This window comes from Scyliorhinus canicula, unplaced genomic scaffold (assembly GCF_902713615.1).
Source record: "Scyliorhinus canicula unplaced genomic scaffold, sScyCan1.1, whole genome shotgun sequence".
Classification (NCBI taxonomy): Eukaryota; Metazoa; Chordata; class Chondrichthyes; order Carcharhiniformes; family Scyliorhinidae; genus Scyliorhinus; species Scyliorhinus canicula.
Genome location: NW_024055728.1, coordinates 122,766 through 146,060, shown reverse-complemented (window position 1 = coordinate 146,060; position 23,295 = coordinate 122,766). Strand labels below are relative to the sequence as shown.

Below are 23,295 nucleotides of genomic sequence, written 5' to 3'. Positions count from 1 at the left end.
GGCTCCAGTGCCCTTAAAATTGTGACATTTACCTGCTTCTCCTGATACATATAAGTGAACTTTGTCCACACAAGTAAATTCTTTAAAGTGACCTAACGCCTTCTTATCAACAACCTCTTGATCATGCAGTGCAATATTTTGCACATCCTTCGCTTCACTTGGGCTGTTCTTTACCACTTTAACACTCATCACTATCTTATCCTGTTTTACCACACCAGCCGTCCCAGTGCTTTTGTTCAACAATCAACAACGTGACTTTATATGGCCTACCTTATTAGTGAAAACATTTGAAACGTTTCATGCCTCTTCCATCCTCCTGGATTTTCTTCATAATCTGAGGTACATTCTCCTTATTATCTCCCGTCCGATTACCTTCACCACTTGAGTATTTCTCTTTTCCCCAGTTTCTATCCCTCACAGCCTGAAACTAATGTTGGAAACCAAACGTTGGTTTCTGCTGCTAAACTCACAATTGTAACTCTCTCCTTTACCACATGAGTTCTCAGTACATCAGGAATTGTATTTAAACTCCTCTGAGAGCGTCATACGCTTGAGCTATTTTCAAAGCCGTTATCCACCTATCAAAATTACTGTGTTTGATAATTTCAAACTCCATATATGTTTGACCACGTTAATTCCCTACATTGCTAAACCTTTTACTTCAGGTACAAGTTCATATGCACCTTAGATGTATATTATCACCTCCTCATACGACCCAGATACCTCCACCGATAGTGATGCAAACACTTTACTCTCCCTACCTACCAACTTCGTTTGAATCAGTTGGTTAGCTGCCTTCTGAAATGAAATGAAAACGGCTTCTCCCGCCTTGTCATCAAACCGTAGCAATGCGTGGACATATTTAAATAGATCCACAACAAGCCTTCGACTATGACTTTCAAGCTCATTATTCTCATCTATCCTCAAAATGTACGTGTCACTTTATATCTGCCAATTTTAACTGACTTATGTTTCGTGGCCATTTTCCGTAGTTCAAACTCTCTCTCTTATTACCTTTCCTCTCTCTTTCTCTCACGTTTACTTTTTCCTCTCTATCTCTGTCTCTGTCATTTTCTTTTTCCTCTCTATCTCTTTCACTTTCCTCTCTCTCGCTTCCTCTGTCCTTTTTATTTTTCCGCTCTATCTCTTTCTCCCCATTCTTGTTTTCCCCTCATTGTGTATTCAAGCTGCATTACTTTTTTCTCATGTTCCAGTTGTTTAATTTGGCACTGAATATTTGCCAGCTCTCATGCGTCCGACTGTAACTCAGGCTATTTTAAATGTTACGCTGTCAAGTAACATTAACCGCAATGTCTCTGCCAATCTAAAACACTTTCTTTGGTCTCTGTGCGTCAGATTATGCGTGTGACGTTCTCCACCCACCAAAACATCCGAGCCTCTGAATGAGCCATTGTCTAAGACACTGCCCCTCCTTAAAATGGAACACCACACCTGAAAAGCAAACACCAATATTGTCACCCATCACTCTCTTTAAGTTTACGAACCAACCCAATCACGAAAGGTTGATCGGACGAGCCCCCAATGTATTATGGCACAGGGTTTAGGGGACTTCAAATTATATGATGGAGTTCACCTGAGCCACGACTTTTAATAGATCTTGGATATGAGGAGCACAAGTATCCATTCTCCAGTTGTTATGCAACAGAAACCATAAGTAGTTTTTAAAACAAAACCATGTTTATTCTATGAACCCAGTTAAAAATCATCAAGTGAGCTGGACATTTTTTAACGTGTAGGGAGATACATCATTACACATCTGCTTGCTTCTACTACGGCCGTCCAACTCAAAGCCAAACTAAACAGCTAAAAAGCAGTTTTACAGCTCAAAACAAAGGTGAAAGACAGAGACAGCCCAGCTCGACCCACGCACTGACATCACTGCAGCTATTTGAAAAACACGCATTTCTTAAAGGTACATCTACCTGACACTTTGCGTCAGTCTTGACGGTGGTAGGTGCCAGTGGGATGACAGAGCTCCAGGAGAACCAGGGGGCAGGGGTGAGTGCAGTGGTAATTACTAAAGAGAATGTTCTGGGGGAACTGAAAGGTCTGAAAGTGGATACGTCACCTGTACCGGATGGATTACACGCAACGGTCCTAAAAGACACAGCTGAGGATATTGTAAGGGTATTGGTGGTGATCTTTCAGGCAACACTGGAGTCAGGTACGTTCCCAGAGGACTGTCAAGTGTCTGACGTGACATCACTGTGTAAGAAGGGAGGGAGGCAAAGAAGGGAAACTATAGGACGCTTAGCCTCACTTCGGTAATTGGTCACATTTAATAGTCCATTACTTAAAGTGAGATCGCGGAGTACTTGGAAGTACATGATAAAATAGGACTGAGTCAGTCCGGCTTCATCAGGTGGAGATCATGTCTGACAAATCTGTTACAGTTCTTTTAGGATGTAAAAAGGAAGTTAGACAAAGGAGAACCAGTGGACGTGATTTATTTAGATTAATAGAACGCCTTTGACAAGGTGCCGCATAGCAGACTGTTCAATAAGTTAATAGTTCATGTTGTTAAGGATTAGATCCCGGCATGTATAGAGGTTTGGCAGACTGGCAGAAGGCTGAGGGTCAGGATAAAGGGATATTTCTTCGGTATAGCTTCCGGTCACTGGTGTGCCTCGGGGATCTGTGCTGGGAGCGCAGCTTTTCACAATACTTGGTAACAATCTGGAACAATGAATTGAAGGCACTGTTTCTAAATTTGCAGATGATACAAAGATCTGTAAATGGACAGGTAGTATTGAGGAAGAAGGGGGCTGCTTCAGGACGGAGACAGGCTTGCACAATGGGGTGGCAGACGGAATACAATGTGGAAAAGTGTTAAAGTATGCAATTTGGAAGGAGGACTGGAGGGTGGACTATTGTCTAATAGTCACAAAACAGAAGCACAAAGGGAGTTGGAATGCTTTTATCATGATTTTCTTACGGTTCAGTCGGCAGTTAGGAACGCAAATGCAATTTAAGCATTCATATGGTGAGGGCAAAGATTCAAGCCCAGTGACGTACCTCTGAGGTAGTAAAAGGCTCTGGTGAGGCACAATTTGGAGTATTGCGAGCAGTTTTGGGCCCCATATCGAAGGAAGGATGTTGGTCTTGGGAATGGTCCAGTGGAGGTTCACAATCATGATCTCTGGAATGAGGAGCTTGTCGCATGAGGAAAGGTTTAGAATTATGCGTATGAACTCGTTGGAGTGTCAAAGGGTTAGGGTGGATCTTATTGAAACTTACAGGATCCTGCACGCCTGGATAGAGTGGATGTCTCCACTTGTAGGAAAAACAATATCCAGAGGACACAATTTCAGACTAAAGACATGGACAGCACGGCAGCACAGTGGATAGCAGTGTTTCTTCACAGCTCCAGGGTCCCAGGTTCGGTTTGGGTCACTGTCCGTGGATGGTCTGCATATTTTCCCTTGGTCTGCGTTGGTTTCCTCCGGGTGCTCCGGTTTGCTCCCACAAGTCTCGAAAGGTGTGCTGTTAGGTAAATTGTCCATTCTAAGTTCAACCTCTGTGTACAAGAACAGAAAGTGGCAACTATGGGATTTTCACGGTAATTTCATTTGCAGTGTTAACCTAAGCCTACTTGTGGCAATAAAGAATAGTAGTATTAAAACAGAGATTAGGATAATTTTCTTCAGCTAGAGGGTGGTGAGGCTGCGAAGACCAAGTCATTGACTGTCTTTAAAACAGAGATTGTTATGGTGTTGGTTAATAACGGGATTAGGGGTTATGGGGGAAGGCAGCAGAATTGGGATGAGAAAATTGTCAGCCATTATTGAATGGCGCAGCAGATTCCATGGGCCGAGTGGCCTACTTCTGCTCTTGTTCTTAGTCTTATGGAGACGAAGCCCAGTTTCTCCGATCTTTCACTGTATCTAAAATCCTTTATTGTTGGTATAATTGTAGAAAATGCTCTCCGCACGCTTTCCATGGCTTCAAATCCTTCCTTAAATAAGGTGCCCAGAACTGAACACAATACACCAAATGGGGTCTGACCAATGATTTGTCGAGGTGTAGCATGACTACTTTCCTGTTATACTCTATGCCTCTATTTATGAACCCGACGATGTTATCAGTCTTCTTCACATAGTTTCAATGCAGTCGACCTTTCGAGAATTATGCACTTGAGCCCCGAGGACCGTCTGCTCCTGTATCTCTGAAAAGTTGTATCGTTCATTCTATGTTGTCTTCCCATCTTCCTTCTACCAAATATCCTCACAATTGGCGACATTGGTGGGATCGTTGTTTTTCTGATAAGAAGCCTTTGGCCAGCAATGTACCACAGGGATGTATGTTATTTGCATACATCAATGACTCGCATGTTAATGTCGGAGTTATAATTGGCAGGTTTGCAGGGTACAGGAACATTTGGGATGTTTCTTAAAGTGAGGAGGATAGCATTGTACTACAGTCTGATACGGATCAGCTCGTTGTTGGGCACAACAGCAGATGGAACTCACTCCGGATAATCTGCAGTGATGCGTTTTGCGAGGTCTAATAATGATCGGATAGACAGAATTTACGGTAGGTTCCTGGGAGTATTGAGGAGCAAGTGAACTTTGGTTGACACCTCGCCGGGTCCCTAAATGTGGTAGCACAGATATTTAGGGCAGTGTAGAATGCAACCTGAACGATTTCCTTCATTACCCGGCGTATAGATAAAGGAGCAAGGATGTCTTGTCCAAATTTGTATAACATTGCTTTGGCCACAGATGCAATACCGTGTGCAGTTCCGGTTGCCACACGATTGGAAGGACGCTATTGCACTGGCGATGGTGCAGAGAAAATTTAGAAAGATGCCGCCTGGGGTGGAACGTTTCAGCTTGTCTTACCTGTAGAAAGAGGCTCGGGGAAGGATCTGATTGAAATATACAGAGGCATAGATAGGCAATATCGTGATAACATTTTCCCAGGGAAGATCAGAGGGAATGTGTTTGTTTGGAATTAATTGTTCAGAAGGGAGCTGAAGAAACATTATTTCACCGAAAGGGTGGTGGAAATATACAACACACTGTCTGAGTGGGGTAGACGCGGATAACCTCGGAACTTTTCGGAATTATCTGGACAAGCACTTAACTTGCCAAGGCATTGTAGACCATGGACCATGTGCTGCTCAATAGCATTAGTACAGAATGGTATTTCACGCACTGAGGACGCGGATTCGATCCCGGCCCTGGATCACTGTATGTGTGGAGTTTGTGCATTCTCCCCGTGTCTCTGTCGGTTTTACCCCTTTAACCCAAATATGTGCAAGTAGGTAGGTGGACTGCCCACACCAAATTACACATTAAATGGAGAAAATAAAATAAAGACTAAGAGATTTAAACTTGGTAATTTGGTGCAGTGAGGTAAATCAGCAAAGGTAAGTGGAAAATCTAATTCTGCTGTTTTTCAGTTAAAAGTGCAGTGTGGAGCTTAGTGTCTGATTGGTTGAAGCTGCCCCCACCCTAATTGCTGAGAGGCAGTTATCTGTCAATCACCTGAGGCCTGTTGAGGCCTGTTTAGGGGCACATTGCATTATTCTCTTTGAAGGTAAGGTTTTTTTTTGAGTCATCGGTTAGCTGAGGTCTGTATAAAAGACAGACAGAGAGCGCACACAGTAAGCGAGCACTTTTCCAGGAGACACATCCGGAGTGAGACTCATACAGAGTGAGAGATTTAAACTTGGTAATTTGGTGCAGTGAGGTAATTGGGTGCAGAGTGTGAGGAGGTGCTTTTTAACCCTGGTAAGTGACTGGTAAGTAGTCTCTCTTTTTCTTTTCATTGTCTAATTTATTTATTTTTATTTTGAAATTCTAGTTGTTTAAGTTTACCAAGGGTTTAAGACATGGCAGGAGATCCCAGACCCGTGTCATGCTCCTCGTGTGCGATGTGGGAGCTCAGGGACACGTCCACTGTCCCTGGCTCCTTCACGTGCAAGAAGTGTGTTCAGTTGCAGCTCTTGTTAGACCGCTTGACGGCTCTGGAGCTGCGGATGGACTCACTTTGGAGCATCCGCGATGCTGAGGAGGTCGTGGATAGCACGTTTAGCGAGTTGGTCACACCGCAGGTGAAGGTTACTGAGGGAGATAGAAAATGGGTGACCAAAAGAAAGAGCAAGAGTAGGAAGGCAGTGCAGGTGTCCCCTGCGGTCATCTCCCTGCAAAAAAGATATACCGCTTTGGATACTGTTGAGGGAGATGGCTCACCAGGGGAAGGCAGCAGCAGCCAGGTTCATGGCACCGTGGCTGGCTCTGCTGCACAGCAGGGCAGAAAGAAAAATGGCAGGGCTATAGTGATAGGGGACTCGATCGTAAGGGGAATAGACAGGCGGTTCTGTGGACGCAATCGAGACTCCAGGATGGTATGTTGCCTCCCTGGTGCAAGGGTCAAGGATGTCTCGGAGCGGCTGCAGGACATTCTGGGGGGGGGGGGGAGGGTGAACAGCCAGCTGTCGTGGTGCACATAGGCACCAACGATATAGGTAAAAAACGGGATGAGGTCCTACAAGCGGAATTCAGGGAGTTAGGAGTTAAACTAAAAAGTAGGACCTCAAAGGTAGTAATCTCAGGATTGCTACCAGTGCCACGAGCTAGTCAGAGTAGGAATGTCAGGATAGATAGGATGAATGCGTGGCTCGAGAGATGGTGCAAGAGGGAGGGATTCAAATTCCTGGGGCATTGGGACCGGTTCTGGGGGAGGTGGGACCAGTACAAATCGTAAGGTCTGCACTTGGGCAGGACTGGAACCGATGTCCTAGGGGGGGTGTTTGCTAGAGCTGTTGGGGAGGGTTTAAACTAATGTGGCAGGGGGATGGGAACCAATGCTGGAAGTTGGAAGGTAGTAAAACATGGACAGAAACAAAAGGAAGTAAGGGGAAAAGTGCAAGGCAGAGAAGACATAGTCAGAAATCCATAAGGGCGACAGTACAAGGTATAGTGACTGAGGGGAGCACAGTGAATAGTCCCAGTAATAACAAAAGGAATAAAACTGGAGATGTTAAGTTTCAAAACAGAGGTAAAAAAACCAACATAAGTGTACTTTACCTGAATGCTCGTAGTATTCGGAATAAAGTAAATGAGTTGGTGGCACAAATCATCGTAAATGACTATGATTTAGTGGCCATTACTGAAACATGGTTAAAGGATGGTCACGACTGGGAATTAAATATCCGAGGGTATCAAACTATTCGGAAGGACAGAGTGGATGGGAAGGGAGGTGGTGTTGCTCTGTTATTTAAGGATGACATCCGGGCAATAGTAAGGGATGACATCGGTGCTATGGAGGATAAGGTTGAATCCATTTGGGTGGAAATCAGGAATAGTAAGGCGAAAAAGTCACTGATAGGAGTAGTCTATCGGCCACCAAATAGTAACGATATGGTGGGGCAGGCAATAAACAAAGAAATAACTGATGCATGTAGAAATGGTACAGCAGTTATCATGGGGGATTTTAATCTACATGTCGATTGGTTTAACCAGGTCGGTCAAGGCAACCGTGAGGAGGAGTTTATAGAATGTATCCGCGATAGTTTCCTAGAACAGTATGTAATGGAACCTATGAGGGAACAAGTGGTCCTAGATCTTGTCCTGTGTAATGAGACAGGATTGATTCATGATCTCATAGTTAGGGATCCTCTCGGAAGGAGCGATCACAATATGGTGGAATTTAAAATACAGATGGAGGGTGAGGAAGTAAAATCAAATACTAGTGTTTTGTGTTTAAACAAAGGAGATTACAAAGGGATGAGAGAAGAACTAGCTAAGGTAGACTGGGAGCTAAGACTTTATGGTGGAACAGTTGAGGAACAGTGGAGAACCTTCCAAGCGTTTTTTTCACAGTGCTCAGCAAAGGTTTATACCAACAAAAAGGAAGGACGGAAGAAAGAGGGAAAATCGACCGTGGATATCTAAGGAAATAAGGGAGAGTATCAAATTGAAGGAAAAAGCATATAAAGTGGCAAAGATTGCTGGGAGATTAGAGGACTGGGAAATCTTTAGGGGGCAACAGAAAGCTACTAAAAAGCTATAAAGAAGAGTAAGATAGAGTATGAGAGTAAACTTGCTCAGAATATAAAAACAGACAGTAAAAGTTTTTACAAATATATAAGACAAAAAAGAGTGGCTAAGGTAAATATTGGTCCTTTAGAGGATGAGAAGGGAGTTTTAATAATGGGAAATGAGGAAATGGCTGAGGAACTGAACAGGTTTTTTGGGTCGGTATTCACAGTGGAAGACACAAATAACATGCCAGCGACTGATAGAAGTGAGGCTATGACAGGTGAGGACCTTGAGAGGATTGTTATCACTAAGGAGGGAGTGATGGGCAAGCTAATGGGGCTAAAGGTAGACAAGTCTCCTGGCCCTGATGGAATGCATCCCAGAGTGCTAAAAGAGATGGCTAGGGAAATTGCAGATGCCCTAGTGATAATTTACCGAAATTCACTAGACTCTGGGGTGGTCCCGGTGGATTGGAAATTAGCAAACGTGACGCTACTGTTTAAAAAAGGAGGTAGGCAGAAAGCAGGAAATTATAGGCCAGTGAGTTTAACTTCGGTAATAGGGAAGATGCTGGAATCTATCATCAAGGAACAAATTGCGAGGCATCTGGATAGAAATTGTCCCATTGGGCAGACGCAGCATGGGTTCGTTAAAGGCAGGTCATGCCTAACTAATTTAGTGGAATTTTTTGAGGACATTACCAGTGCAGTAGATAACGGGGAGCCGATGGATGTGGTATATCTGGATTTCCAGAAAGCCTTTGACAAGGTGCCACACAAAAGGTTGCTGCATAAGATAAAGATGCATGGCATTAAGGGTAAAGTAGTAGCATGGATAGAGGATTGGTTAATTAATAGAAAGCAATGAGTTGGGATAAATGGGTGTTTCTCTGGTTGGCAATCAGTAGCTAGTGGTGTCCCTCAGGGATCCGTGTTGGGCCCACAATTGTTCACAATTTACATAGATGATTTGGAGTTGGGGACCAAGGGCAATGTGTCCAAGTTTGCAGATGACACTAAGATGAGTGGTAAAGCGAAAAGTGCAGAGGATACTGGAAGTCTGCAGAGGGATTTGGATAGGTTAAGTAAATGGGCTCGGGTCCGGCAGATGAAATACAATGTTGACAAATGTGAGGTTATCCATTTTGGTAGGAATAACAGCAAACGGGATTATTATTTAAACAATAAAATATTAAAGCATTCCGCTGTTCAGAGAGACTTGGGTGTGCTAGTGCATGAGTCACAGAAGGTTGGTTTACAAGTACAACAGGTGATTAAGAAGGCAAATGGAATTTTGTCCTTCATTGCTAGAGGGATGGAGTTTAAGACTAGGGAGGTTATGTTGCAATTGTATAAGGTGTTAGTGCGGCCACACCTGGAGTATTGTGTTCAGTTTTGGTCTCCTTACTTGAGAAAGGACGTACTGGCGCTGGAGGGTGTGCAGAGGAGATTCACTAGGTTAATCCCAGAGCTGAAGGGGTTGGATTATGAGGAGAGGTTGAGTAGACTGGGACTGTACTCGTTGGAATTTAGAAGGATGAGGGGGGATCTTATAGAAACATTTAAAATTATGAAGGGAATAGATAGGATAGATGCGGGCAGGTTGTTTCCACTGGCGGGTGACAGCAGAACTAGGGGGCATAGCCTCAAAATAAGGGGAAGTAGATTTAGGAATGAGTTTAGGAGGAACTTCTTCAGCCAAATGGTTGTGAATCTATGGAATTCCTTGCCCAGTGAAGCAGTTGAGGCTCCTTCATTACATGTTTTTAAGGTAAAGATAGATAGTTTTTTGAAGAATAAAGGGATTAAGGGTTATGGTGTTCGGGCCGGAAAGTGGAGCTGAGTCCACAAAAGATCAGCCATGATCTAATTGAATGGCGGAGCAGGCTCGAGGGGCCAGATGGCCTACTCCTGCTCCTAGTTCTTATGTTCTTATGTTCTTATGTACTCGAAATGTATTTTTAAATAATAATAATATTTAGTGGCAGCACGGTGGCACAGTGGTTATCACTGCTGCCTCACCCCGCCGTGGTCCCAGGCTCTGGGTCACTGTCGGTATGGAGAATGCACATTATCCCGTGTTCGCGTGCGTTTCGCCCCCACAATCAAAAGATGTGCAGGTTAGGTGGATTGACCACGCTAAATTGCCAATTAATTGAAACAAATCAATTGGGTGCACTAGATTTTTTTTTTTAATTAAAAGAAAGATATGTCATGGTCGACATGGACGTATTTGAAGGAAGGGTCTGTTTGTGGGCTCTGTGATTGTATCGTCACCAACTCCCCAATTACTTCATCAAAACATATAATTGGTATACTATTTTTCCTGTAAATGTTGCCCTAACCTTTCTTGCACTGTCCAGAAAAATCCCAGATTCTCCAGTGTCTATATATAACACATATCCCTCATCACTGCAACCGTTCCATTGATGTGCTCCAATGCTATTTCCAAGGCCTGGCCTTCCTTAATAGTCTGGTGCTCAGCATTCGACAGAAGTTAGAACTATTGGCGCAGAAAGATTCTGCAGAACTTTTTTGTAACTCCATGTACTTATTACCAGGACACTTATCAGCTACCTGCTGCTTTCAAGGATGTCATGCCAAATTCAGGGCCACCTCCTTCTGCGCCTTATTTTTCCACCCCATTTACTTTACATTCAAAACACTGTAAACCAGTAAGTCTGCCAGTTCCCTGTCCAGTTAAACAGATGAGGATACCTTATTGAATGTTGTTAAGGACAAGATATATAGATTTTTGAACAGTCGATGAACTAAGGGTTATGTTGAGCCCGCGGCTAAGTGGAAATGAGTCCACAATAAGATTATTCGTTATCATGTTGAATTGCGGAGCAGGCTCGAGCGGCCAGATGGCCTATTCAGCTCACGACCATCCTGTCAGGGGTTAATTAGGACTGGTAATGAGCCTAGCCAGCGCCACCCACAACCCATGAATGAATGAAAAAATATCTTGTTCTCCTCATTTTCGAACATAAACATCTCACTTCATGTTTACTTGCATTAAAATTAATCAGTTTTGTTTCCTTCGCATTATACATTTCTATGTCGTTTGTAAGTGCATTCCGCCTCGCTCCTCATTACACTCTCATGCTTCCTCGCATGTGTTATTGTTTTCATTTTAATGTGCCGTGTGCCATTTTACCGAAGTTCAGATTACAATCCACTCCCGTAAGTGAGCGTTGCATTTGCAATCAGTCGTCACTATTCCTTTATTTCTAATTGCAGATTTGCATAAACCACATCTCACAGTTAATTTTGATGGTGTTGCTGAGGGTGGAGATATCACTTTCAACTGTACAAGCCCTCTGGAGCGCCCTGGCATTGCATTTTACTTATACAGGCACGAAAAACCTACTTTAGTCAGTGTTAAACCTCCTGATGAAGACAGACATGCTGTCACCTTCCCCATCAAGAATATCGATCACTCTAAAATTGGAAACTATACCTGTCAGTATATAGCAAACATCAGTGGAAGAAACCTATCCTCACCTCATAGTGACCCTGTCAGCATCACAGTTATAGGTAAGTGAGATTGGCTGTCAACATATTCATCCGATTTTACTGAATGTTTTCCCCTGTATAAATTTCACTCTGCGATCCTTGTGACAGTAACTACTGTACTTAATAATTCAAACTTATGTGGGCATGGGAACAGCTTTTTTCCTGCATAGATGTCCAGTATTGACCCAATGGATTGTGAGGATATCAGGCGTACTCATACACAGAAGCTGGGAATAATGAAACATCTGTTTGATAGTTGGCATACGGTGTTATCTCATGAGGTTTCTCATGACTAACAGCCAAAATGAGGAATCGGTCTGACGTAAATTAAACGTAAGACTGTTTAAAAATAAAAGATTGATTTGAACCCCTTTGCTGATCAGCAGTTTTCACTGTGGACCACTTTTCAAAAGTAGGAAAAGCGGACTGATAATATAAAATTATCCAAATAATGTTAAACCAAAATAAAAACATTTATAAAATACATCGCAAGGTCGGAAAATGCTGCATCATGTTACATGCAGAATTGAAACGGCCAAATGTGCGTTTTAACTGTAAGTTTTAGAACATAGAACATAGAACAGTACAGCACAGAACAGGCCCTTCGGCCCTCGATGTTGTGCCGAACAATGATCACCCTACTGAAGCCAACGTATCCACCCTATACCAGTAACCCAACACCCCCCCCCCCCCATTAACCTTATTCTTTAGGACACTAAGGGCAATTTAGCATAGCCAATCCACCTAACCCGCACATCTTTGGACTGTGGGAGGAAACCGGAGCACCCGGAGGAAACCCACGCGCACACGGGGAGGACGTGCAGACTCCGCACAGACAGTGACCCAGCCGGGAATCGAACCTGGGACTCTGGAGCTGTGAAGCATTTATGCTAACCACCAAACAGGAGATGTTGATTGAACATCATTGACGAAACAAGCGGAGCAGAGATTAATATGGTTTCTTCTCTGGAGCCATGTTTTGTGACGTGGCGAATGCACCTAGAAATCTTGGTGGAAGCATATTCAGTAACTTTCAAATGGGAACTGGAATATATACTGAATTAAACGTTAATGAAGGATGAAGAACGAGAAGGTCTGGTGGAAGATTGAGACTAATTGAATATGGTATTAAAGGTGGCAGCACAGATGTTCTCGACCGAAGGATCTCCTCCTCGTTTGGATAATTGTATGTTTTGCATCTGGTTTTCAACTTCTGTTTATTTTCTCTCTCTCTGGCCTGGATTAAATGTTTGTGTCTGCAGTATTCCCGTCTCAATTAGTGTCCCAACACCACGACCACATTGTTCACCTTGAGTACAAGCAGCTCATTCACAATGTTCTGTTCTTTCTCCCATTATCTCACTCAGAAAGTAAGTCTATTGCTCCCATAGCGGCTGGTGTTGGTTCTGCTGCGGGTCTAATTCTCATCCTGGCTCTACTAGGCGCCTGTCTCTGCAGGAAAGGTAGGTCATACTCGGTATAACAACAGGTCGTCGTACATGCACCGACCAAAGTGAATGCCGCCACTTCTTGATCACTATGACCCAATTCGCTGAACAATCCAGCCAATTTGGCAACACGGCAGCACCAGTGGATAGCACTGTGGCTTCACAGCGCGAGGGTCCCAGATTCAATTCCCCCGCTGGGTCACTGTCTGTGCAGTCTGCACGTTCTCCCAGTGGCTGCGTGGATTTCCTCCGGGTGCTCCGATTTCCTCCCACAGTCCAAAGACGTGCAGATTAGGCAGATTGGCCATGGTAAATTGCCCTTAGTGTCCAATAATGGGGTTATTGAAGTACGAGGATAGGGTGCCAGTGAGGTCTTAAATGGGTCGGCGCAGACTCGATGGGCCGAATGGCCTCCTTCTGCAATGTATGTTCTATGTTCGATGTAACTGTCTCTGGACGTGCATTTCGAACTTCATATAAAGGATTAGATAGCCAGTGACAAAGCTTGAAGAATCATCGGCAGAAAATAACCTTGCGCGGACGAGGAAGGCAACAGTAAATATCAAAAGTACCACATGTCAGATTGTTATTCAAATATTCAGTGGCACCGTCTTCACAAGAGTTAAACTAGTGGCTGGGCTTGTTACTCACAATCATGCAGCTGATTTTGGGCAGGTATTACTTTGCTATCACTTGCGACATAACGAGCAGTATCGCTTTGGAGCAGTGCCGGCCCTAGGGTTGCTGGCGCCCCGGGCAAGCTGAACTTCGGCGCCCTTACAAGTATAATTTTTAAAAATTTTCACAAGGAGAAAAACTGAAAATGTAGAATAAAGAGTTTATTACAATATTACAAAATCGAGGCATTCAAATCTGCACAGAATCTGAACAAACTGAGAAGCATACTATATTCCGTAAGTTCACGATGATAAAAACTGTAGCTGTAACGAATTTGCTCCTAATAAAAAGTATGAACAAATGAACAGATAGAACATAGAACATAGAACAGTACAGCACAGAACAGGCCCTTCGGCCCTCGATGTTGTGCCGAGCAATGATCACCCCACTCAAACCCACGCATCCACCCCATACCCGTAACCCAACAACCCCCCCCCCCCCCCAACCTTACTTTTTAGGACAAAACGGGCAATTTAGCATGGCCAAACCACCTAACCCGCACATCTTTGGACTGTGGGAGGAAACCGGAGAACCGGGAGGAAACCCACGCACACACGGGGAGGACGTGCAGACTCCGCACAGACAGTGACGCTGGAAAACATTTATTATCCTACCTAAAACATTTTTTTTCTAGCCTTTAGATCTGCAAATCTTTTCATGGCACTTTCTATATCTATCTTCTTTACAAGATCATTTTCTATTGACAAAATTGCCAAAGAATTTAATCTGTCTTGAGTCATGGACGACCGTAAGTATGTCTTTGTAAGCTTCAGTTTACTAAAGCTTCTCTCTCTGGTGGCCACAGTAATAGGTATTGTAAGCATTATTCTTAATGCAACCCACAGATTTGGCATGACAGCCTGTAACTTATTAATGTTTATGAACCTAACGGCTTCTATTGGAAGCTTTACATCTTCAGGAAATAATTATTTTACAATATCCAGTTCAGTCAAGAGATCACATCCATTAATATCACTATTTTCTTGGTACTTTAACTTATCCTCCAAACCTTGACATGCTACTTTGAGTTTACTTTTATCTGGCAGATCTTTTAGGTTATTTAAAAATCCCCATGTGTTATTGAAACTTTGTAACTGTTCAAATCTCTCTGATAAAGAATTAATAGCTCTGTCGAGTATTACATTGAACACATGATTATGAAATCTTTTTTCTGGGTCATCTGCATTTGGAACCTCGTCAATGCACTCATATTCAAACAGCTTCCTTTTTCTGCTTATTCTTTTACTTCTGAAAATGGGCTCTACATCTAATTCTGTAGCTAATTCTTTTGCTGACTCTAGTGCTTTTTCATATCCATTTGCACGATAATCAATTAAGTAATCAGTGACATTATTCATTAATGAAACTGCGGTAGACATTTCCACAGAGGTGTTCTGCATAGTTTTACTGACAACATTTACTCTGCCTAAGACATCATACGAGACATTCAGCATCACTAGAAAACTGTAATCTTCTATTTGTGTTACAAGAGTCTCTGCTTCATGTCGCATTGCAGGATCAGAAGCAGGCATTTCTGAAAGTTCATAAAGAGCTTCTCGGATTCCTATAATTTCATATTTAATGGCTTTGACACATTCTAATCTGCACTCCCATCTAGTCTCGCATAAAGGTTTTGCAGTGAGGCATTTAACATGTTTTTTCAGTGCATGCCATCGGCAAGGAGAGGCAGAAAACAAAACATATATGCGCTGGACAGTACCATAAAATGAAGTGGATTCCCGGCAACTTGTTGCACTGTCACCAACCACTAAGTTTAGGCTATGACATCCACATGGCATATAAAACGCCTGTCGATTTTCTTTCATAAATCCGTGCCTGAACCCCTTTATTCTTTCCTTTCATATTTGAACCATTATCAGAGCCCTGACCTCTGCAGTTATGTAAGTCTAGCTCGCTCGCTCTCAGAAAATCAAGTATACTTTCATATAATCCTTTGCCTGTAGTATCTATAACTGGTTTATAGTTAACAAAATGTTCCTTTATTGAAATGTCTTCTACATCTAAAAATCGTATTGTAAATGAAAGCTGCTCCACATGACTTATATCTGGCGTACAGTCTAAGATAAGACTAAAGTATTTGGCTTCTTTAGCTCGGTTTAATATATTTTCCTGAACTGCATTTCCCAACAAATTGATTATTTCATTCTGAACATTTTTTCCGCAATAGTGAATGTGAGTTTCTTTAGACACAACCCGACGTAAATGTTCACTCATTGTCAGAACATATTTTCCAAGTAGCTCGACAAGACCTAAAAAATTCCCATTGTGCGGTGTAAATAATGTGTCTGAAGTTCCTCTGAAAGCCAAATTATGTTCAGCTAAATACAGAGTGATGCTCATTAAACGTTCCAAAACTTTACACCAATGCTCTCGTTCTTTTTCCACTCGTGACTGCATCCCCTTATCAATAGATTTATTAGTCTGCAATCGCAGTGATGTTTCAAACCACTTCTTAAGACATTCCAGATGATGTACTGCATTTTCATGTGACTGCAAATATTCATGAGCATGCTTTCAGTCATTAATTCCAGATTTTCCTAACAATGACTTATTTGAGAAGCCAAAAATTTTGCAACAAAAGCAATAAATATTATTGGTGCTCTCTGAATAAATAAGCCACCTTCTAAGAAAATTCTCACCGTTGTTTATTTTCCTATACATCATTGTCACAGATAAACTACGTTTATTTGCATCTTTTGGAAAATTGTACTGTTTATTAATAGGATGCAGCCCATTCATAATGATGTGATCACTTTCAGCCATTGGTAATTCATCTGGCCAGTGTGCTGGATCATTGTAGTTGATATTTCTTTTGGGGGAGTTTTCAAATTTACTTTCAACATTCTCAGTATTACCTGCTGTGACATTATTGCCTAAGTCGTCAACAGCATTACAATTGTGATCTTGATGTTTTAATTCATGCATGCAATTGTTCTTTCCTTCAGAAAGTACAGTATCTTCAGTTGGTTTGACTTCACAACCATTAGATGACAAATCTGGAGAGATAGATGTAGCTGAAGAAGTTGAGCCTGCATTGTCCCCACTGTTAGACTTAGGACTGAAAAAACTTGATAGCTTTGGGTGTTTCCTGGCTGCTTCTTCTTGTTGAAGACGTCTTTTTCTGTTTTCATAGCCGGATAACTTTTTTGGAGGCATTTGCTATCTAGGAAAATAATAAAACAAATCTAAAATGGAATATAATATATATGTATAGTATATATATATATATATATATTGTTGGTGAGTGTAAGATACTGGTCTTTTTGTTCCAGTCTGATGAGGAAATGTTCAGAATAAATCTGTTTACCACCAGTGTGGGTTTTCTTCATATAATGCTCTTCACGTTATTGTGATTTGTCCGTGTGTCAATGTCATTGTGTCAACATCAGGGGCAGCACGGTAGCCTTGTGGATAGCACAATCGCTTCATCGCTCCAGGGTCCCAGGTTCGATTCCGGCTTGGGTCACTGTCTGTGCGGAGTCTGCACATCCTCCCCGTGTGTGCGTGGGTTTCCTCCGGGTGCTCCGGTTTCCTCCCACAGTCCAAAGATGTGCGGGTTAGGTGGATTGGCCATGATAAATTGCCCTTAGTATCCAAAATTGCCCTTAGTGTTGGGTGGGGTTACTGGGTAATGGGGATAGGGTGGAGGTGTTGACCTTGGATAGGGGGTAGGGTGCTCTTTCCAAGAGCCGGTGCAGACTCGATGGGCCGAATGGCCTCCTTCTGCACTGTAAATTCGATGTAAGTCTATGTAAATCAGATTCAGATAATATAAAATATAGTCAGGGTCAGTCAGTTGCTTAAATGTATTGTAACTGATTAATTTTGAAAACCTAGTGTGTCTGGGCGAACTCTGAATCACGCAATAAGCATCGACGCTTAGGTTTCAAAATTCAGCCTTGCAAATAAACTTAACAGATAAGGTTAACTCGGCAAGGAATACCCAGAAACTCCCTCCAAATGCTATTTACGGCGGCAAAGTCTGCCTCGTGTGTGTGATTTTTTAAACAACACTTCGAGAGAGCACCAGAAGTATAATGAAATTTCGGGAAGGTAATTAGACCCAGTTAGTTAATCTACAATACCTGACTCTATTATAAGAGTTATAAAACTCTATATTTTATAATAGAGTCAGGTATTGTAGATTAACTAACTGGGTCTAATTAGCTTCCCGAAATTTCACTATACTTCTGGTGCTCTCTCGAAGTGTTGTTTAAAAAAACACACACACGAGGCAGATTTTGCCGCCGTAAATAGCATTTGGAGGGAGTTTCTGGGTACTCCTTGCCAAGTTAACCTTATCTGTTAAGTTTATTTGCAAGGCTGAATTTTGAAACCTAAGCGTCGATGCTTATTGCGTGATTCAGAGTTCGCCCAGACACACTAGGTTTTCAAAATTCATCAGTTACAATACACTACAGTCAGTTGCTTAAGTGTATTGTAACTGATGAATTTTGAAAACCTAGTGTGTCTGGGCGAACTCTGAATCACGCAATAAGCACGACGCTTAGGTTTCAAAATTCAGCCTTGCAAATAAACTTAACAGATAAGGTTAACTCGGCAAGGAGTACCCAGAAACAAGAAACTCCCTCCAAATGCTATTTACGGCGGCAAAATCTGCCTTGTGTGTGTGTTTTTTTAAACAACACTTCGAGAGAGCACCAGAAGTATAATGACATTTCGGGAAGCTAATTAGACCCAGTTAATCTACAATACCTGACTCTCGCTGACCTAAGGTGCGCATTCCAATTTCCACCAAGAGGGCTAAATAGGCATAGCAGCTCAGAAACTGCAGCGCTCCGAGGAGGAAAATTTCCGAGCCAGTCTCAGAGTCTGAGGCATTATTCTCCTAAAGTTTGCTTTCAGCCCACTTGTGGCTGTTCAGCTTATTGTTGCCCAAACTAAGATTGTGAGGGTTTAACTCACAGTTTGTTTAGTCTCTCTCTCTCTGACTCTCTCTCTCTCTCATTCCTTCGTCTGGTTCCTTTTCTCTCCTTCAAACAAGTTAGTTTTTTTTTGTCTCGTGATGGGATTTTGTCTCGTGATGGGATTGGCGCCCCCGAGCACATGGCGCCCCGGGCGACTGCCCGAGTTGCCGGTACCTTAAGCCGGCCCTGCTTTGGAGGATCAAAAAAACAAAAACAAATGTCTACCCCAGCACTGTCAGATTATGAAGAAAGCAACGAGACTCAGAGAGGTGATTTCAAACACGGTGTTCAAAGAAGAAATGATACGGAATCTGTAACATGACAGAAAAGAAAAAGGAAGACAGCAACAAGTTGGTAAAATATAATCTTGTACACATATATGGAAATTGTTCAATCAGTGTTGCGACTAAGTTATGACTGCCAAGGAATATACTGGTGACGAATGGCTTGGCATCATTCACCCAATATCTGGATGTTGCAATGAACTCAGGGCACCGCAGCAACAATCTGGGGGATGTGAGAAATTGTGTGAAATGTACTTCCTTGTCTGGAAGCATTTGGCTGTCGAAGAAGTACAACTTCTCCACACGCTTATTTAATCCATCCTGATTCCTTGGCCACTGCCATCAGCCCTTGTGTAACACATCAATTGAAATTGACCTTGAGTTTGTTATCACCACACACCTCACGTTTGGACTCATCCACTACATTAGCCGCACCTACTGCTCAATGGACCCTTGCCCTTAGAAACCCCCACCATACTGGAATTTTCCAGGTCAATCCACTGAGGCACACACTGGTTTCAGTTCACACAGTGGACGCTCATGTCAACACCTCTGTCGGGAGGAAATGCTCTCACTTTGCAGACTTCCCCATGTAAAGACAATATTATTTTGCAAGTGTTTAATTAATGGTCGTCTCCTTGAAAGTTTTCTATTGCTCATAAATCTTACCGTTCAAAGTCTCTTAAACAATCTACCGTCCCAACAAATATACTAGTGTTCTTCTCTAAATGCTAGTCGGGATGTTATCATTTTTTAAAACTCTACATCTCTCAATTCCATTAATTCTTTATTAATTCCACATACCGCTGAACTAAATGGACTTCCTGAAATGAACTATTCTTTCTTATCCCCACTTTCAGTTGCACCCTGGTCATAGATTTGAATCCAATGACTTACTCTCCCTTGTCTGCATAACCACCACTGCCAAGTTCTGAATTCAGTCCGTCAACACATTCATATTCATTACCCTCACCCAAACTCCAAACCAAACTGTTTAGTGGTGTAAATTGAACTTACAGCGTCGTAATAATCACACACAGTGCCATCCATTAACACGACAGTGGGAACCACTCTGGATGGTACGTTAACGAATCCATCAGGGCATTTTGTATAGAATCCCTGCAGTGCAGAAAGGAACCATTGGGCCCATCCAATCTCCTTCGGGACTTAGGAAGAGTACTTAAGGCCACTCTGCCACCTTACTCTGTAACCCATTCACCCGATCAAACATTTTGGATAGTAAGGGGCAATGTAGCATGGCCAATCCAACTGACCTGCACAGGTTTGGTTTAGAAGGAAAAGCGGAACATCCGGAACAGCCCACGCAAAACGGGGAGAAAATAGAAACTCCACAGCGACAGTCCTCGAAGCAGGGATTGAAACTGGGTCCCGAGAGCTGAGATGCAGCTGTTATAACCACTGTGCTACAGTGCTGCTAAGATTCAGCATCAGCATTCAAACAATCTGAAAGTCTCCATTCATATGTAGATTGGCACTGGCGTCTCATAGAGCCTCACTGCTCTTTGAAATTCTATGAAACATCCATTCCTGCAGACTCAGAATTGGTTCGTGGTTTCTAACCCGTGTGTTTCCTTCACAGGGAAAAGAAAAGAGAACAGAGATACCAGGTGAGACCATTCCCGCTACGACTCAATCACATGGGTCAGCCGAATGGTCAGAACGATTCGATAATTAGAAGAATGTGTTCTCTCTGGGTGCAGTGTGAATTGGGTCTTTAAGCTACGAGATTTATCAGTTTACACTGAAACTTACAAATTCCTCCAATGTAATGTATAATCAAATAAGCATCTACCAGACACACGCACGCTGGAAAATACAATGGCACACAGATACACATGCAGAAACACAGAGAGACACGGTACACAAATCATAGATGCACACACACGCGTGCAAACATTCGAAATGATGCACTTACCTTCACACACATTCACTGTCGCGTACATTAATATGCTGCAACTCATACAAGCACACAGTCACAGGCACACAAAAGATAAAGCACGCATGCATTCACACACGCGCACACCCTCACACATTCTCATGCACAGTCACATCCACCCACACGTACTGACATGACACACACGCTTACAGCATCTCAAATTCACTCACACACATTTACACACGCAGTCACAAATCCAGATGATCGCACTCATAGATGCAGAATCTTGAAACTATCCACACTCACACATACACACTCACACCAATCTCACACGTGCACCATCACACACAGATATTCTCTAACGCACACATTCACATTTGCAGATTCAAAACCATCAAATGCACCACATGCTCACTCACACAGGCATCCATTGACAGACAGACTAATTCACAGTATAGGAGGGAAGTGAATGAACTGAAAAGGGTGTGGAGGAGATTTACCATGACAAAAGCAAACTACTGCCCATTCTGGGACTGGAATAATAAACAGAAAATACTGGACAATCTCAGCAGGTCTGACACCTTCTGCTGAGAGAGAAGGGAGTTAATTTTTTGAGTCTGGATGACTTTGCCAAAGCTGTGCAGAACTGGGAATAGGTTGAGTTTGATACTCATAATAGTGGAGAGGCGGGGGACGGGCGCGTGGGGCATTTCAGCTGGATAGAGCCCCAGCGATAGGGGGAGATTGAGAGCTATGTCATGGGAAGTATTACCAAAGCATGCAAAATGGTTGACCAAGGCCAATAATGGTGCTGATAGTGACACGTTGAGAGATTAGAATACATTAATGGTAGAACAAAGGAATGTAGCGTGTGAAAGGGCAACTAGGAAAAAGTTGCATCGGCCCAAGTGGAGAAGGCGGGGGGGGGGGGGGGGGGGGGGGAGGGCAATGGTGAAGGAAAAGCATGTCGCTATAAGAAACTAAAATACGTTCATATCAATTTATTAAAAAGTAGTTGAAGGTGCAGGGGAGATGTCGGAGTCTTAAGATGTTAAACTCGGTGCTGAGTCCGAAGGCTGTCACGTTAGGGTCAGAAGATGATGTTGTTCCTCCTGTTGGCGCAGGGCTTCACTGGAACACAGCAGCAGGCCAAGGACGGACATGTGGACGTGAGCGCCGGACGATGAGTTCAAATAGCGGCGGCAGGAAGGTATTGGTCCTACTTGCTGACGGAACGATGGTGATCTGCAAAGCGGTCATTCAGCCTGCGTTTAGTCTCTGCAATGTCGGATAGGTTGCATTGGGGCAGCAAAAACAATAGACCAGATTGAAGGAGGTACAAGTGAGCGCTGCATCCCTTGAAAATAGCGTTTAGCAATTTGTGTGCATGCAGAGGTGAAGTGGGAAGTAAATTACATATTTGCGGGTTGGAGGATTAGACTACGGTGTCCCGGAAGGATCGGGCCCTTCGAAATGCAGTAATGGGAAGTAACTGAAGATGTGTTTGGCGTTGGCATCATGCCGGAGTTGGCATAATTGGCTGAATATGGTCCTTTGCATGTGGAGGGTAGCGGAGAGGGGGCGAAGAGTGAGTACAAGGTGAAATCTATCATTCTTCTGGGAGGAAGGGGATTTACCAGGTTGTTGCTTGGGCTGCAGAGATTTAGTTATGAAGAGCGAGAGACGTGGGTCGTATTTTATGGAACTGAGGGACTGAGGGGAAAATAAATGTAAATACGTTGACATAAATCAAAACAACGTGAGCGAAGTTGCAAGAAAGAGCTCACCGTCAGAAGATGTTAAGTCTGGAAGGCTGAAGAGTGCCAATCGGAAGATGGTATTGTTCCTCCAGTTTGGGGTGGGCTTCAGTGGACATTGCAGCAGGCTAAGAATAGGCATGCGGATGTGTAGAATTATGAGGGATGCATATAGTGTAGAAAGGAATAAACGTTTCCCCTTGGTTAAGACCAATTGCGATGGGTATATTTTTAGGTAAGGGGCAGGCCTCTCTGTGTAGTATAACGTTATGATTCTATGGCTATGAATACTCATACACTACTCACACACCACAAATCACTCTCACACACATACAGACACGCACATGCACACTCACACACCGCTCCCACCTCCGCACAGCACCCAAACGCACATACCACTGACATAGCGACACGCACACCACACTCAAGCACACACTCTCTTTCTCACATACATTCACACACTCACACCTATGCACACATAAACAGACCGTCAAAATAATCGGTGGCAGAGCTTCAGAAACGCACAAAACGTTCACATAAACAGCCGCACTTAAATACTGACACAGGGACACACACACGGAAACACACACATGCCGACATGGTTGCACTCAGACTCGCCACAAGACCGACAAACCCGCAAGTACGCGTGCGCGTTCAACCATGCAATTAAATGTAACCTCAAGCTCTCACTCACACTGAAACTCTTGTATGCACACAACAACATGCACAACCTCAAGCACCGACACATATGCACA

The 23,295-nt window shown here is 43.1% G+C and overlaps 1 protein-coding gene across 5 annotated transcripts in view; it reads left to right on the top strand.

Annotated features, from left to right (window-relative positions):
- The window catches only part of LOC119960746, a 104,786-nt gene that overhangs the window by 69,416 nt on the left and 12,075 nt on the right, over positions 1 to 23,295 (top strand). For 3 of the 5 annotated variants that reach the window (XM_038788356.1, XM_038788355.1, XM_038788358.1), the window contains 3 exons: positions 11,252 to 11,548; positions 12,895 to 12,990; positions 20,487 to 20,514. In XM_038788356.1, the coding sequence (XP_038644284.1) occupies positions 11,252 to 11,548; positions 12,895 to 12,990; positions 20,487 to 20,514 (421 nt within the window). The remainder of the gene's footprint in view (positions 1 to 11,251; positions 11,549 to 12,894; positions 12,991 to 20,486; positions 20,515 to 23,295) is intronic. The other 2 variants (XM_038788357.1, XM_038788359.1) reach the window with 2 other exon arrangements.